Source organism: Pristiophorus japonicus, chromosome 15 (genome assembly GCF_044704955.1).
Source record: "Pristiophorus japonicus isolate sPriJap1 chromosome 15, sPriJap1.hap1, whole genome shotgun sequence".
NCBI lineage: Eukaryota > Metazoa > Chordata > Chondrichthyes > Pristiophoridae > Pristiophorus > Pristiophorus japonicus.
In genome coordinates, this window is record NC_091991.1 from 39,442,428 (window position 1) to 39,456,939 (window position 14,512).

General features: G+C 43.9%; 1 protein-coding gene across 2 annotated transcripts in view; it reads left to right on the forward strand.

Moving 5' to 3' along the window:
• asz1 (ankyrin repeat, SAM and basic leucine zipper domain containing 1) overlaps window positions 1-14,512 on the forward strand; it is a 129,009-nt gene that overhangs the window by 97,985 nt on the left and 16,512 nt on the right. For both annotated transcript variants that reach the window (XM_070901617.1, XM_070901618.1), the window contains exon 11: window positions 13,978-14,080. In XM_070901617.1, the coding sequence (XP_070757718.1) occupies window positions 13,978-14,080 (103 nt within the window). The remainder of the gene's footprint in view (window positions 1-13,977; window positions 14,081-14,512) is intronic.

Genomic DNA, 14,512 nt, shown 5'->3' on the forward strand with positions numbered 1-14,512 from the left:
AATTATTTTGCTTCGGTCTTCACAGTGGAAGACACAAAAACCATGCCAAAAATTGCTGGTCACAGGAATGTGGAAGGGAGGACCTTGAGACAATCACTATCACTAGGCGGGTAGTGTTGGGCAGGCTAATGGGACTCAAGGTAGACAAGTCCCCTGGTCCTGATGAAATGCATCCCAGGGTATTAAAAGAGATGGCAGAAGTTATAGCAGATGCATTCGTTATAATCTACCAAAATTATCTGGACTCTGGGGAGGTACCAGCGGATTGGAAAGCAGCTAATGTAACGCCTCTGTTTTAAAAAAAAAAAAAGGGGGCAGACAAAAGTCAGGTAACTATAGGCCGGTTAGTTTAACATCTGTAGTGGGGAAAATGCTTGAAACTATCATTAAGGAAGAAATAGCGGGACATCGAGATAGGAATAGTGCAATCAAGCAGACGCAGCTTGGATTCATGAAGGGGAAATCATGTTTAATTAATTTACTGGAATTCTTTGAGGATATAACGAGCATGGTGGATAGAGGTGTACCGATGGATATGGTGTATTTAGATTTCCAAAAGGCATTCAATAAGGTGCCACACAAAAGGTTACTGCAGAAGATAGAGGTACGTGGAGTCAGAGGAAATGTATTAGCATGGATCGAGAATTGGCTGGCGAACAGAAAGCAGAGAGTCGGGATAAATGGGTCCTTTTCGGGGTGGAAATCGGTAGTTAGTGGTGTGCCACAGGGATCGGTGCTGGGACCACAACTGTTTACAATATACATAGATGACCTGGAAGAGGGGACAGAGTGTAGTGTAACAAAATTTGCAGGTGGCACAAAGATTAGTGGGAAAGCAGGTTGTGTAGAGGACACAGAGAGGCTGCAAAGAGATTTGGATAGGTTAAGCGAATGGGCTAAGGTTTGGCAGATGGAATACAATGTCAGAAAGTGTGAGGTCATCCACCTTGGGGGAAAAAAAACAGTAAAAGGGAATATTATTTGAATGGGAAGAAATTGCAACATGCTGAGGTGCAGAGGGACCTGGGGGTCCTGGTGCATGAATCCCAAAAAGTTAGTTTGCAGGTGCAGCAGGTAATCAGGAAGGCGAATGGAATGTTGGCCTTCATTGCGAGAGGGATGGAGTACAAAAACAAGGAGGTCCTGCTGTAACTGTACAGGGTATTGGTAAGGCCGCACCTGGAGTACTGTGTGCAGTTTTGGTCACCTTACTTGAGGAAGGATATACTGGCTTTGGAGTGGGTACAGAGACGATTCACTCGGCTGATTCCGGAGATGAGGGGGTTACCTTATGATGATAGATTGAGTAGACTGGGTCTTTACTCGTTGGAGTTCAGAAGGATGAGGGGTGATCTTATAGAAACATTTAAAATAATGAAAGGGATAGACAAGATAGAGGCAGAGAGGTTGTTTCCACTGGTCGGGGAGACTAGAACTAGGGGGCACAGCCTCAAAATACGGGGGAGCCAATTTAAAACTGAGTTGAGAAGGAATTTCTTCTCCCAGGGGGTTGTGAATCTGTGGAATTCTCTGCCCAAGGAAGCAGTTGAGGCTAGCTCATTGAATGTATTCAAGTCACAGATAGATAGATTTTTAACCAATAAGGTAATTCAGGGTTACGGGGAGCGGGCGGGTAAGTGGAGCTGAGTCCACGGCCAGATCAGCCATGATCTTGTTGAATGGCGGAGCAGGCTCGAGGGGCTAGATGGCCGACTCCTGTTCCTAATTCTTATGTTCTTATGACCTGTTCCGTAATGTTGTCTTATGTTAATGGAACAAATGATGGAAATGATTCTTGTTTACTTCAAAAGTTATGTTAGTAATGGAACAAATAATGGAAATTATTCAGTTATAATGTAAAATATATTTTATTCATAAGTTTAACAAACATTTGTGCTTAATTTTAATAAAAATGTTCTTGTATCAAACTTTAAAGTTTTCAGTTAAGATCACTTACAAATTTTAAGATCACTTAATAACTTTTAAACTTGTAAATTTACATAACTTACAAAAAACTTTAAAGTTTGATACAAGAATATTACAACAGTAACAACAATAATAATAGCAGCAAAGAAAGGCTGCACCCATCTCTCCTCCACCTTATTCTAAGACCGCCCGCCACGCTTGTTCTTGGTGACTCCACCACCTCTGCCCGCAGGCGGTGGCACAGCGTTTCTGGGGTGGGTACCAAGCTCATTCTTTCGAACATCTCGGGTAATGCGCACTTCTTGACTTGCGGGGGGTAGAGCGGGGACAGGCGGTACTGTGGAAGGCCTGGATTGGGCCTCTTCAGAGGCTGGCCTGGGGATTGGAGTGGGAGTGGCAGTTGATTCTGTCAATGGGCGCGGGGTCTAGGCGTGTTTCCTTATTGCAGCAGCTAACTCCCAACGTGCCGTCCCTAATGCACCCTGACAGTATCTCAACGACCTGCAACATTCCCCCTCTCATGTTCACTGAGAGTGTTTGAACTAACTGTGACATTCTCTCCCTTATGGTCACTGACATGGTTTCAACTGACTGAGATATTCCCTCACTCATGGTCCCGGACATCGTTCCCATTTCTCGTGAGAGTGTTGTTACTTCTCCCGACAGTCCCGATACCTCATCACACACTACACTGATGGTGTCCAGAAGTGATCGGGTAAGGTCAGTGCTCTCCACACTCATTGACATCATGTGAACCACATCTGTTAGATCCTGCACCTCAGGAGAGTGCGGTCGAGCTCTCCTTCCCCTCCTCACCCTGGGTGAGCCTTGCTGCATCCAACTGGAACCCGCAGCCTCAGATGGTGGGGCCCTGGGTGTGCCTTGCTGCATCCCACTGGGACCCGCAGCTTCGGACGGTGGGCCCTGGGTGTGCCTCGCTGCACCCCACTGGGACCTGCAGCGTCGGACTGTGGGGCCCTGGGTGTGCCTCGCTGCACCCCACTGAAATCCCCAGCCTCGGACGGTGGGAAACCATGGAATGTCCCACCAACATTCAAATCACTAGTCAGGTAAGGGGATAGCACCTCAATGGGCGGCACCTGCACCTCCTCAAAGGTGAGTACAACAGTGGGAGCTTCATCCATCCGCTCCCCTTCACCTCCATGCTCTTGGTCTGGAAGGTGGGATTGGAAGATGTTCTCCTCTTCAGGCTCGTCCTCGTCTGAATCTTCTGCATCGTCAGGGTTAGCCTCAAGCTCTGCAAAATATAACAGAACAGACAAATGGTTAGCAACAGAAGAGGGGCAGGGTGGGTGGCATGAGTAGGCTCACACAGCGCAGGCCGCAGGCTGATTTGAAGGACCACGATGAATGATAGCACATTGCATCAACCGAAACGTAGCTGGCGGAGACATCCCCATGAACCGAAGCATGGCTAGCCCGCGCAGTACTTAACATTTAGCAAAGGCAGACTGTGGAATTTGCAAAACTTTCCCTCTCCCTCGAGTGTGGGCCCAGCTTGTGCAGTACTGATTGCTTTTCTCCAGGCAGGACCCATCAAAGCAGCGACCCTCTCTTCCAAGGGTATGAGTGGGTGCAGATTTGCTGGGCGTCATCCTGTTCGAGTTCTTTCCCTTTTGTTATGTACCGCTTTCCTCTGCAAAGATGAAAATACAACTTTTTAGGGAGGGTGTCTTTCTGCAGGCTCCACCCTCCGAGGCGACTGGACAGGCTGCGCGGCGCCAATTTTGAAAAATACAGCGGGGAAACTTGACACACATTTTTGGAGTATTTCTGGCCTAGAAAAACCGGCGGAACTCTAGCAATACGCCAGAAAAACGGCTTTGGGCAAAATTGAGCCCTATATGCTGAATGCATTGACAAGAATTTGAACAAAAGTCAAATTTGAAAGCAAAGGATACTTTAAAAGAAAATGGGTTATTTATCAAACAGGATATAACTATACTGGTGATAAAAATTAGGCCTCCCAAATTCTAACAATTTTGCTTCTTAGCCCATTTGCAATAAATATATTTAAAAATCCATTAGTGAAGTTATACCACTGCGTATGAGCTTATGGCTTTCAGATATAGGGGTGTAAATTATTTTCTCCAAACTAAAACTGGAATAACCTGTCTACAAAGATGTGAATTATAGTCAGATTGGTTTAGACTTGCTGTTAATTTTGTAACTTAGTCCATATCTAGAGTTTAACAGGAAAATGTCCGTATACTAAAAGGAAGGCTAAAATAAACTGACTTGATAATATTCCACCTGTAACCCTACCCTATCCTTTATACCAAGGTAATTTAACTGATTGAAGCTACAAGATACCATCTGTTTAATAACACCTTAAAGTTTGCCTAAAAATTATCTCTAGCATCTTCAAATGCAGGGTTTATCTATTTCCATATCTGAATTAGGTCGTATGGGAGATTGGTTTGTCGCCGATAAGATGGTAGATTTGTTGTTTATACCTGTAGTATTTCACCCAAGTATGAGTATCAGCATCAGCTCATCCCATGGGCAAACACTGTGATCTTGGTTAGACTAAAGAATACTGAAGCTCATAGCAGTTAAACCATTTAGGATTGATGGATGCCGTTTGCTTTCACAAACACTTTTTCCTCGGACCATTAGGATGATTAGTCTACAAAACAGTTCCCCAAACAGTAAATATTAAATATCTGAATGACATTATGCCCAGTGCTGCAAAGCCCTTACTGTGAAAGTTGTTTAATGATTTGGTTAAAATATATACTGTTGGACTAGTGATGAATTAGAAGGATTTCATTTGCTTTGTCAGTGACTAATTGCATTTTCTTTGCATTGCTTGAAGTTCTGCCATGTATTCACTGCTGTTGCAGTTTCCAAACCACACTGTGAAAATTGTTTTTTTTAACAAAAGCGGGTGAAACCAGAATTTTAACACAAAATACTTTTCAAAATGTTTATCTTTCAAAATATTTACACTTTCATGCATTTCCAAAATTTTAAAAATGTAATGTTGATATGTATTTGGTTTCAGTGCAGCTTTCAAGAATTCTTAGTTGAGATTTAGGCATGTTCTAGACAGAGATATAAAAATAAAATAAAGCTGTACATTTGTGAAATGCAACTGAAGACTTTTCCATAATTATTTGAAAACAGCATAATTAATTTAACCTTCTACAGCTGATCCTTTCAATCCCTGTTAAATTTTATGCAGATTATGGTTGTGGCAATGCTTAAAATATAAGAAATGTTGTTAACTATTACAACTATCAATCAGAGCTTGCTATGTAATTATAACAATGTAACAGTATCGGACAGATGGATCAGTGAAAAGGATCAAACTTTCAAAAATAGCTGATCATTTTTCAGGAACCATATCTTTTTAAAAAAAAAGTGGCATGTCTGTATTTTGAAACAGCACTCTCAATAGAACAGTGTTTGAGATTGAGAACCCAGAGCAACTCTGCCCTTCGCCATTTGTGAGCACTATCTGATGACTTAAAGAAAGAAGTGTTGCGCTGAAAAAAATGAAATGTTGATTGACTTTCCACCCTGGCCAAAATGTTGCTAAATCAGGAGTTTCCCTATCTTAGGTGGCTGATTGGGCATTACAAAACTGACAATGTGATGAAAAAGTGGGTAGTTCAAGTTACGGTAAACAATCAGTCTCCGGATCACAACCTTTTGATGGAGTATGCAGTCAGTTTCAGGTCAAGAATCTGATGCGAAACCGACTGCATGTGTCGTCAAGACTGCAATCCCAAGATTGTTTCCTGTACCTGAACTAGAATAAATGATTTTAAAATACAGAATTCACAAATTGACTTAGTGCAGACAGATTAAGTGGTTTGTATTTAGAAATGAGTTCCATTTATATATGCAATATATTTCACTGCTCCTTAAAGTTTAGTGAAGGATTAGTGTCTAATTTTCCACCATCAGTATGTATGTCTCAAAAATAATGTTCTGTTTAGTTATGTGATACATTGAAGTGTTTCATTGTAAACTGAATTTTGTTCTATTTAAGTGAACTATCTGCAATTTCCATTGCAGAACCAAAGATCAGTCTTTCTCCACAATTTATTCTTCATGTACTTGTTTTTACCCCTTTATCATAATTGAGAAATTTAAGCAATGGGTCAAAGCACATGATATAGAGTTCCCTAACCAAGATTTAAAAGAGGAGACGAGATCAAATTAATCAAGAAAGCATGATTGGGTGATGACAAGCTTGGGTTTCAGAAGGGAATAAATTATAGGAGGAAGGAGAGACTGGGAGTGGTAACTGTCAGGTATGGAGAAAGAGTTAGACTGAACACTGTGAGCTTAAAGTAAAGTGTGACCTTCGTCTTTTATTGCAGGTCTCCAGAGTGCCCCTCCAACCTGTGAGGCCTCCTTAAATACCTGTGCTCCCAAGGGATTATGGGACCCCTTGGGACTCCAGGGGATGAGTCCTCTGGTGGCTGTACAGAGTAAATACAAGTTTACATATATAACACCCCCCCCCCCCCCCCCCACAAAGTCAATAGTGTAACTATTTACAATGTGAGTCGATCTGGGGCCCTTCTTGCCCTGGTTGATCGTCTCGGTATGAAAGTTGGTATTGTTAAATCATTTGTTGGGCCCTCGCTGGACTGCTGTGCAGCTGGCCTTGCTGGGCTGCCTGGTGTGTTGGGACCTGCAGGGCTGCTGTGGATGATGGGTTCTGCTTCGTGGTCCACTGTGGTGCCGGTTGCCACTGGTGTGTATGTTGGGGGATCAAAAAAGGTAGGGTCCAACGTGCGTTGCTCAGGATAGTCTGTGAATCTGAGTTTGATTTGGACCAAGTGTTTCCGGTGAATGAGTCCATTTGACAGTTTGACTCAAAACATCCTGCTCCCCTCTTTGGCTACGACAGTGCCAGGAAGCCACTTGGGACCTTGTCCATAATTCAATACAAATACAGGATCATTGATTTCAATCTCGCGTGACACATTTGCGCTATCATGGTATGTACTTTGTTGAAGCCGCTGCTCTCTACCTGTTCATGTAGATCAGGGTGAACTAACGAGAGCCTTGTCTTAAGTGCTCTTTTCATGAGCAGTTCAGCAGGTGGGATCCCAGTGAGTGAGTGGGGTCTCGTGCGATAGCTAAGCAGGACTCAGGATAGGCGAGTCTGCAGCGAGCCTTCAGTTATCTTCTTCAAGCCTTGCTTGATGGTTTGCACTGCTCTTTCTGCCTGACTGTTGGATGCTGGTTTAAACGGGGCAGATATGACATGTTTGATCCCGTTGGGGGTCATGAACTCTTTGAACTCAGCACTGGTAAAACATAGCCTGTTGTCGGTCACCAGGACATCGGTTAGCCGTGAGTGGCAAAGCCCAGGGCCCGCAGGTTTTCAATAGTGGCAGCGAACGTGCTAGCCGACATTATCTCACATTCAATCCACTTGGAGTACGCATCTACAACCACAAGGAACATTTTACCCAAAAACGGGCCTGCATAGTCGACGTGTACGCTAGACCACGGTTTGGAGGGCCAAGACCATAAACTTAGCTCTGCCTGTATAAATATTTAAGCTTTGCACCGCTGGAACGGCTTTACCTCTTCCTGCATTTCCACTGGGACACTGGACCAGCTCCCATGAAGCACACAGCTTTTGACTAGGGATAATAAGGGGTCCTGGTTCATCCAGGTTTTGATCTGCTGGGCAATGATGGGTGATTGTCCACTCAAATGCTTCCATAACCATGGCTAAATCTGTGGGTTGCGCCATTTCCACCCCCGATGTGGGCAATGGCAGTCTACTGAGAGCATCGCGCAGTTTTCTGTGCCCGGCCTATGGCGGATGCCGTAGTTGTATGCGGACAACGTGAGCGCCCATCTCTGGATGCGGGCCGATGCGTTGGTATTTATTCCTTTACTCTCGGAAAACAGGGATATGAGTGGCTTATGGTCAGTTTCCAATTCGAACTTTAGCCCAAATAGGTATTGATGCATTTTCTTTACCCCATAGACACACGCTGACGCTTCTTTCTCAGTCATGCTGTAGGCTCACAGCCTTAGACAGACTCCTGGACGCATAAGCAACCGGTTGCAGTTTCCCGAAATTATTAGTTTGTTGCAATACACACCCGACGCCATATGACGACGCATCACATGCTAGTACCAAATGCTTACATAGATCATACAACACAAGCAATTTGTTTGAGCATAACAATGTTCTCGCTTTTACAAAGGCATTTTCTTGGCTTTTGCCCCAAACCCATTCGTCTCCTTTTCGTAGTAAGACATGCAGTGGTTCTAACAGTGTGTTGAGACCCCGGTAAGAAGTTACCAAAGTAGTTCGAGTCCCAGCAATGACCGCAGCTCCATCACGTTCTGTGGTCTCGGTGCGTTCTCGATTGCCTCCGTCTTTGCGTTGGTGGGCCTGATGCCATCCGCCGCAATCCTCCTTCCCAAGAACTCCACTTCAGGCGCCAGGAAAACGAGCGTTTTAACCTGAGCCCCACGCGGTTGAGTTGACTAAGAACCTCCTCCAGGTTCTGCAAGTGCTCGACTGTGTTCCGACCTGTGACCAAGATGTCGTCCTGGAAGACCACGCTGTGCAGGACCGACTTCAGTAAACTTTCCATGTTTCTCTGGAATATCGTCGCCGCTGATTGGATTCCAAACGGGCATCTGTTATAAACAAAAAGACCTTTGTGTGTGTTGATGCAGATGAGGGCCTTCGATGATTCCTCCAGTTTCTGCGTCATGTAGGCTGAAATCAGATCCAGCTTCGTGAACGTCTTTCCTCCCGCCAGCGTTGCAAAGAGGTCGTCGGCCTTTGGTAGTGGGTATTGGTCCTGCAGGGAGAAACGATTGATAGTTACTTTGCAATCGCCACAGATTCTGACGGTGCCGTCTCCCTTGAGGACAAGAATGATCGGGCTGGCCCACTCGTTGAACTCGATCGGTGAAATGATGCCCTCTCGTTGCAGCTGGTCTAGCTCAATCTCTACCCTTTCTCTCATCATGTATGGTGCTGCTCTCGCCTTGTGATGGATGGGTCGCGCCCCTGGAATTAGGTGAATCTTCAATTTTGCTCCTTGAAATTTCCCAATGCCTGGCTCGAACAGTGAAGGGAACTTGTTTAAGACCTGGGCACACGAAGTGCTGTCAGAGGGCGATAGCGTTCGGATGTCATCCCAGTTCCAGCGTATCTTTCCCAGCCAGCTTCTGCCGAGCAGTGTGGGACCATCGCCCAGTACCACCCAGAGTGGTAGCTTGTACACCGCTCCATCGTAAGAGGCCTTTATGGTAGCACTGCCAATTACGGGAATCAGTTCTTTCGTGCAAGTTCTTAGTTTCATACGAATTGGAGTCGAGACTGACCTTGAGGCCTTGTTGCACCACAACCTTTCGAAAGTCTTTTTGCCCACGATGGACTGGCTCGCGCCTGTGTCCAGCTCCATTGACACCGGGAGTCCATTTAGTTCAACATTCAGCATTATCGGCGGTCAATTCGTGGTGAATGTGTGCAGCCCATGTACCTCTGCCTCCTCGGTTTGAGGCTCTGGTTCATCGTGATCCTCCGTAAATCTGTCCTCCTCTGCAACATGGTGGTTTGCAGGTTTAACAGGATTAGCAGCTCGCCTGCACATATGTTGGAGGTGTCCCATTGTTCCACAGCCCTTGCAAACATACCCTTTGAAATGGCATGAATGGAAACGATGCTCACCTCCGCAGTGCCGACAAGGTGTTAATGGCCTTGCATTCGTCACCCTTGATGGTGGACTCTGAGATATCTGCAGACGTGTAGTTGCAGGTATCTGTGACCTGCCCTGTACGTTGCGATTCAAAAACATCGCCACTTTGTTCACAGTACTTGTAGCAGCACTTCTGTGCTGAGAGATTTGCTTAGTATTGTCACTGGTGGCAATGAACGCCTGGGCTATCACTATGGCCTTACTCAAGGTTGGGGTCTCTACAGTCAAAGGTTTGCGAAGTATGATTTCGTGGCCAATGCCAAGTACGAAAAAGTCTGAGCATGTGCTCCAAATGTCCTTCAAATTCACAATGTCCTGCAAGGCGTCTTAGCTCGGTGACTTAGCTCGCCACTTCCTGGCCTTCAGATCTTTTGTAGGTGTAGAACCGGTACCTCGCCATCAGAATGCTTTCCTTCGGGTTCAAATACTCTCGGACCAGTGTGCACAAATCATTGTACGATTTCACCGTGGGTTTCGCTGGAGTGAGCAGATTCTTCATGAGGCCACAGATTGGTGCCCCACAGATGGTGAGGAGGATCGCCCTTCGTTTGGCAGTGTTCTCTTCCCCATCTAGCTCGTTGGCCACGAAGTATTGGTTGAGTCGCTCCACAAAAGTTTCCCAATCATCTCCCTCTGAGAATTTCTCCAGGATGCCCACTGTTCTCTGCATCTTTGGGTTTGCTATCTGTATCTCGTCACCAGTTGTTATGTATGGAGAAAGAGTCAGACTGAACACTGAGCTCAAAGTAAAGTGTGACCTTAGTCTTTTATTGCAGGTCTCCCGAGTGCCTCGCCAACCTGTGAGGCCTCCTTAAATACATGTGCTCCCAAGGGATTGTACAGAATAAACACAAGTTTACATATATAACAGTAACAACTTCAATAACTTTGAGTTCCTGGAAAAGAATGAGTTAAGAAAGCGACTATCTGATGAATATTGATTTCAATGCGATTATTTTCAAAGGGGTCAGCCATTTAGGACTGAGATGAGACATTTCTTCACTCAGAGGATTGTGACTCTTTGGAATTTTCTATCCAGAGAGCTGTGGCTGCTGAGTATAGTCAAGACTGAGATCAATAGAATTTTGGGGCACTAAGGGAATCAAGGGGTATGGGGATAAGGCATGAAAGTGGAGTTGATGTCGTTCAGTATTAAACTACACACCAAAATATCCATAACAAAGCAGCAGTCTCATTGGCTGAGAATTCATTGTCAACACCTGTGAGAAATACAGTTCGGCTGCTCATTCTTGCTGAGAGCAATGTCTCAGAACCTTAAACAATAATGGCTCTGAAATTCCGATGTCCCGGGTCCATAAGAAGTTCCTACGGACCCGAGAACGTATCGGGAAAGCTGGTTTCCAGCGGGCAATGCACTTGCGCTGGAAACCGACGGTTCTGATCTGTCAAGTTTTTGGTCTTGACAGATGGCCACATCTCAGGAGCTAGGTAAGATTTCCGATATTTAAGAATATCTTGCCCTGCAAATGTCCTTTAAAATCCTGCGTCTGAAAAAGCAGGCGTATAGCCTACTTTTACAGGCGCAAGTGGTTAAAAATACACATCCAAATAAAAAATAGTTTAAAAAGCACTTTTTATGTTTAAAAACCCTCCCCGCTACGGTAAGTTTATTTTAAGTGTTAATAAAAAAATTTTAAAAATTTTAAGTCGGAAAACTATTTTTTTTTAATAACAACTTTAATTTAAATGCCTGTTAATTGTGTACTTTATTTTCTATTTTTTATTTTTTTTAAGTGTTTGGGTGAGGGAGGGTTCTCATTCATAGCAATAGGAGTTCCGTACTTATGGAACTCCTATTTCTATGAATGAGAAACTATACTGTACCTGATTGACTGCTGTCACTAGATCGCGACCTGCGCACGTCCCCACATGCATTGGACCAGTTCAGCGTCCGCACCATACTCTGGTTATTTTCTAAAATAGCGATGAGACGATGAGAAGTAAAATTTTTATGCTTTCTTATACCTTCTTAGTTTTCTGAATGTACCTCCAACAGGCCTACAGCAAGCAAAGGTAATGTGCGAGAGCAATTGGCGCAGATCAGTGTGGCATTACACATCTAAAATTCTGGCTTAAGAATAGAAAGAGCTTTTTAGATGATTCTGGATAGCACTTTGGGTGCACCTAGATAATGCATGTGAAGCTACACCTTTCCTCCTCTATCCTTTCTATATCAGTGCTCTTTTGAAATTAGTGTTGCACAATACCAATATCATTTATATCTGAACTAGATAATTAATGCATCCTGGAGGCTCTGTTGTAAAACAACATAGAACTTAGTGATTTTCTTGAATTAGGTGTTATGAAATGTGATAACTCACAAAAGGTAAAGAGTATAATTGCAGATTAAATTTTACATCGAGAGAACTGCCAAAGGTGAAGACTCAACATTGCAGCTTTAATTAAATGCAGGTGCATAGCTCCCGAACGCAATTCTGACATCTCCAGAAACCTCTCCTCAATTGCATTGCCCAGTCACATGTCAACCCCACCCAATTTGTGTTATAAACAGAGAACTTTAAGACTTCATAGAATCAACAACAACTTATATTTATATAGTGCCTTTAACATAATAAAATGACCTAAGGCGCTTCACAAGAGTGTTACCACAAAACAAATTAACACACGAGATGTTTGGGCAGATGAGCAAAAGCTTGGTCAAAGAAGTAGGTTTTAAGGAGTATCTTAAAGGAGGAAAGAGAAATGGAGAGATTTATGGAGCGAATTCCAGAGCTTAGGACCTAGGCAGCTGAAGGCATGACCGCCAGTGGTGGAGCATTTGAAACGGGGATGTTCAAAAGACCAGAATAGGCGAAGCGCAGAGGGTTGGAGGAGTTCAGAAATGAAGAGGGGTGAGGCCATAGAGAGATTTGAAAATAAGAATGAGAATTTTAAAATCCAGGCGTTGCTTAACTGGGAGCCAATGTAGGTTAGCACGCACAGGGAAGATGGGTGAATGGAACTTGGTGCGAGTTAGCACCCGGGCGGCAGAGTTTTGGATGACCTCAATTTTATGGAGGGTCGAACTAGGGAGGTCGGCCAGGAGTGCATTGGAATAGTCAAGACTAGATGTGATAAAGGCATGAATGAGGGTTTCAACAGCAGATAAGTTGAGGTAAGGGCGGAGATGAGCGATATTACGAAAGTGGAAATGGGCAGTCTTAGTGATGGAATGGATATGAGGTAGGAAGCTCAATTCGTGATCAAATGACACCAAGGTTGAGAACAGACTTGGTCAGCCTTAGATAGTTGCCGAAGAGAGAGATCGAATCAGTGGAAAGGGAGTGGCATTTGTGGCGTGAACTGAAGACAATAGCTTCGGTCTTCCTGATATTTAATTGGAGGAAATTTCTACTTATCCAGTGTTGGATGTTGGACAAACAGTCTGATAGTAGAAAGATGATGGAGGAGCGGTAGAGCTGGGTATCACCAGCGTATATGTGAAAACTCATGTTGTATTGCCAAATTATGTCACTGAAGGGCAACATGTAGAATAAGAATTAGAAGGGGGCCAAGGATAGATCCTTGGGAGACACTAGAGGTGACATTGCGGGATCGGGAAGAGAAAGCCATTGCAGGTGATTCTATGGTTAGAGCTGGAAAGATGGGAATTAAACCAGGCGAGTTCAGTCCCAACCAGCTGGATGACGGTTGAGAGGCGTTGGAGCAGAATATTGTGGTCAACAATGTCAAAGGCTGCATACAGGTCCAGAAGGACAAGAAGGGTTAGATTACCTTTGTCGCAGTCAATTAGTTTACTATAGAATCATAGAAGTTTACGGTACAGAAGAAGGCCATTCAGCCCATCGTGTCTGCCGGTTGAAAAAGAGCTCTCCAACCGAATCCCTCTTTCCAGTTCTTGGTCCATAGCCTGGTAGGTTACGTCACATCAAGTGCATAGCCATGTACTTTTTAAATGTAATGAGGGTTTCTGCCTTTAGCGCCCTTTCAGACACTGAGTTCCAGATCCCCACTGCCCTCTGGGTGAAAATAATTCTCTCCAACTTGCCTCTAATCCTTCTACCAATTACTTTAAATCTATGCCCTCTGGTTATTGGCCTCTCTGCTAGGGGAAATAAGTCCTTCTTATCCACTGTATCTGGGTCCCTCATAATTTTACACACGTCAATTAAATCTCCTCTCAGCCTCTTCTGTTCCAAAGAAAACAACTCCAGCCTATCCTCATCTTTTCTCATCGCTAAAACTCTCATAGCTGAAATTCTGATTTTCATACAGCCTGAGCTTGATTGTTGTTTGTTGGTTTACGTTTTAGGTAATTTGTGTAATAATTTTTTTTTTCATACAGTGAAGAACTTACCGAATTTTTGATAAAACTGAAGAAACACTGCAGTCACCTGATGGCAACGGTTCAGAATGTGACAAACCAATTAGCAACCAACTCAGAACTGGTATGTTTCAGAGTAAATGTTCCTTTCTCCGTTGCCCTGCAAAGCTTATCTAATTTTAACAATTCACAAAATTGAACTGCCTGACTTCCTCAATTAGACACATCTTTTGAAATACCTTGACTAATCTTAAAATACTTAAATGTTTTAATTTATAGGAAACATCTTGAACTTTATGTTCACTGGCATTAAATTGATGCTGAAAAGGCAAATATTCTGCTACAATACTTGGATTTTTTTCATCCAATTTTATCCTCTTGCCATTCTTTTCCTGAAGATAGTAAGTGACTGCTGCTGATTTATAGTTCCATGAACATCAGCAGACCAATCTTAGCCTTGCTCACCGCCTGCCCAAGAACTTTCATCAAAGGGTACTGCTGACTTTCTTTCTTTGTTCCCCATCCTCCCCACGCTTTGCCTCACTGACGTCAACCA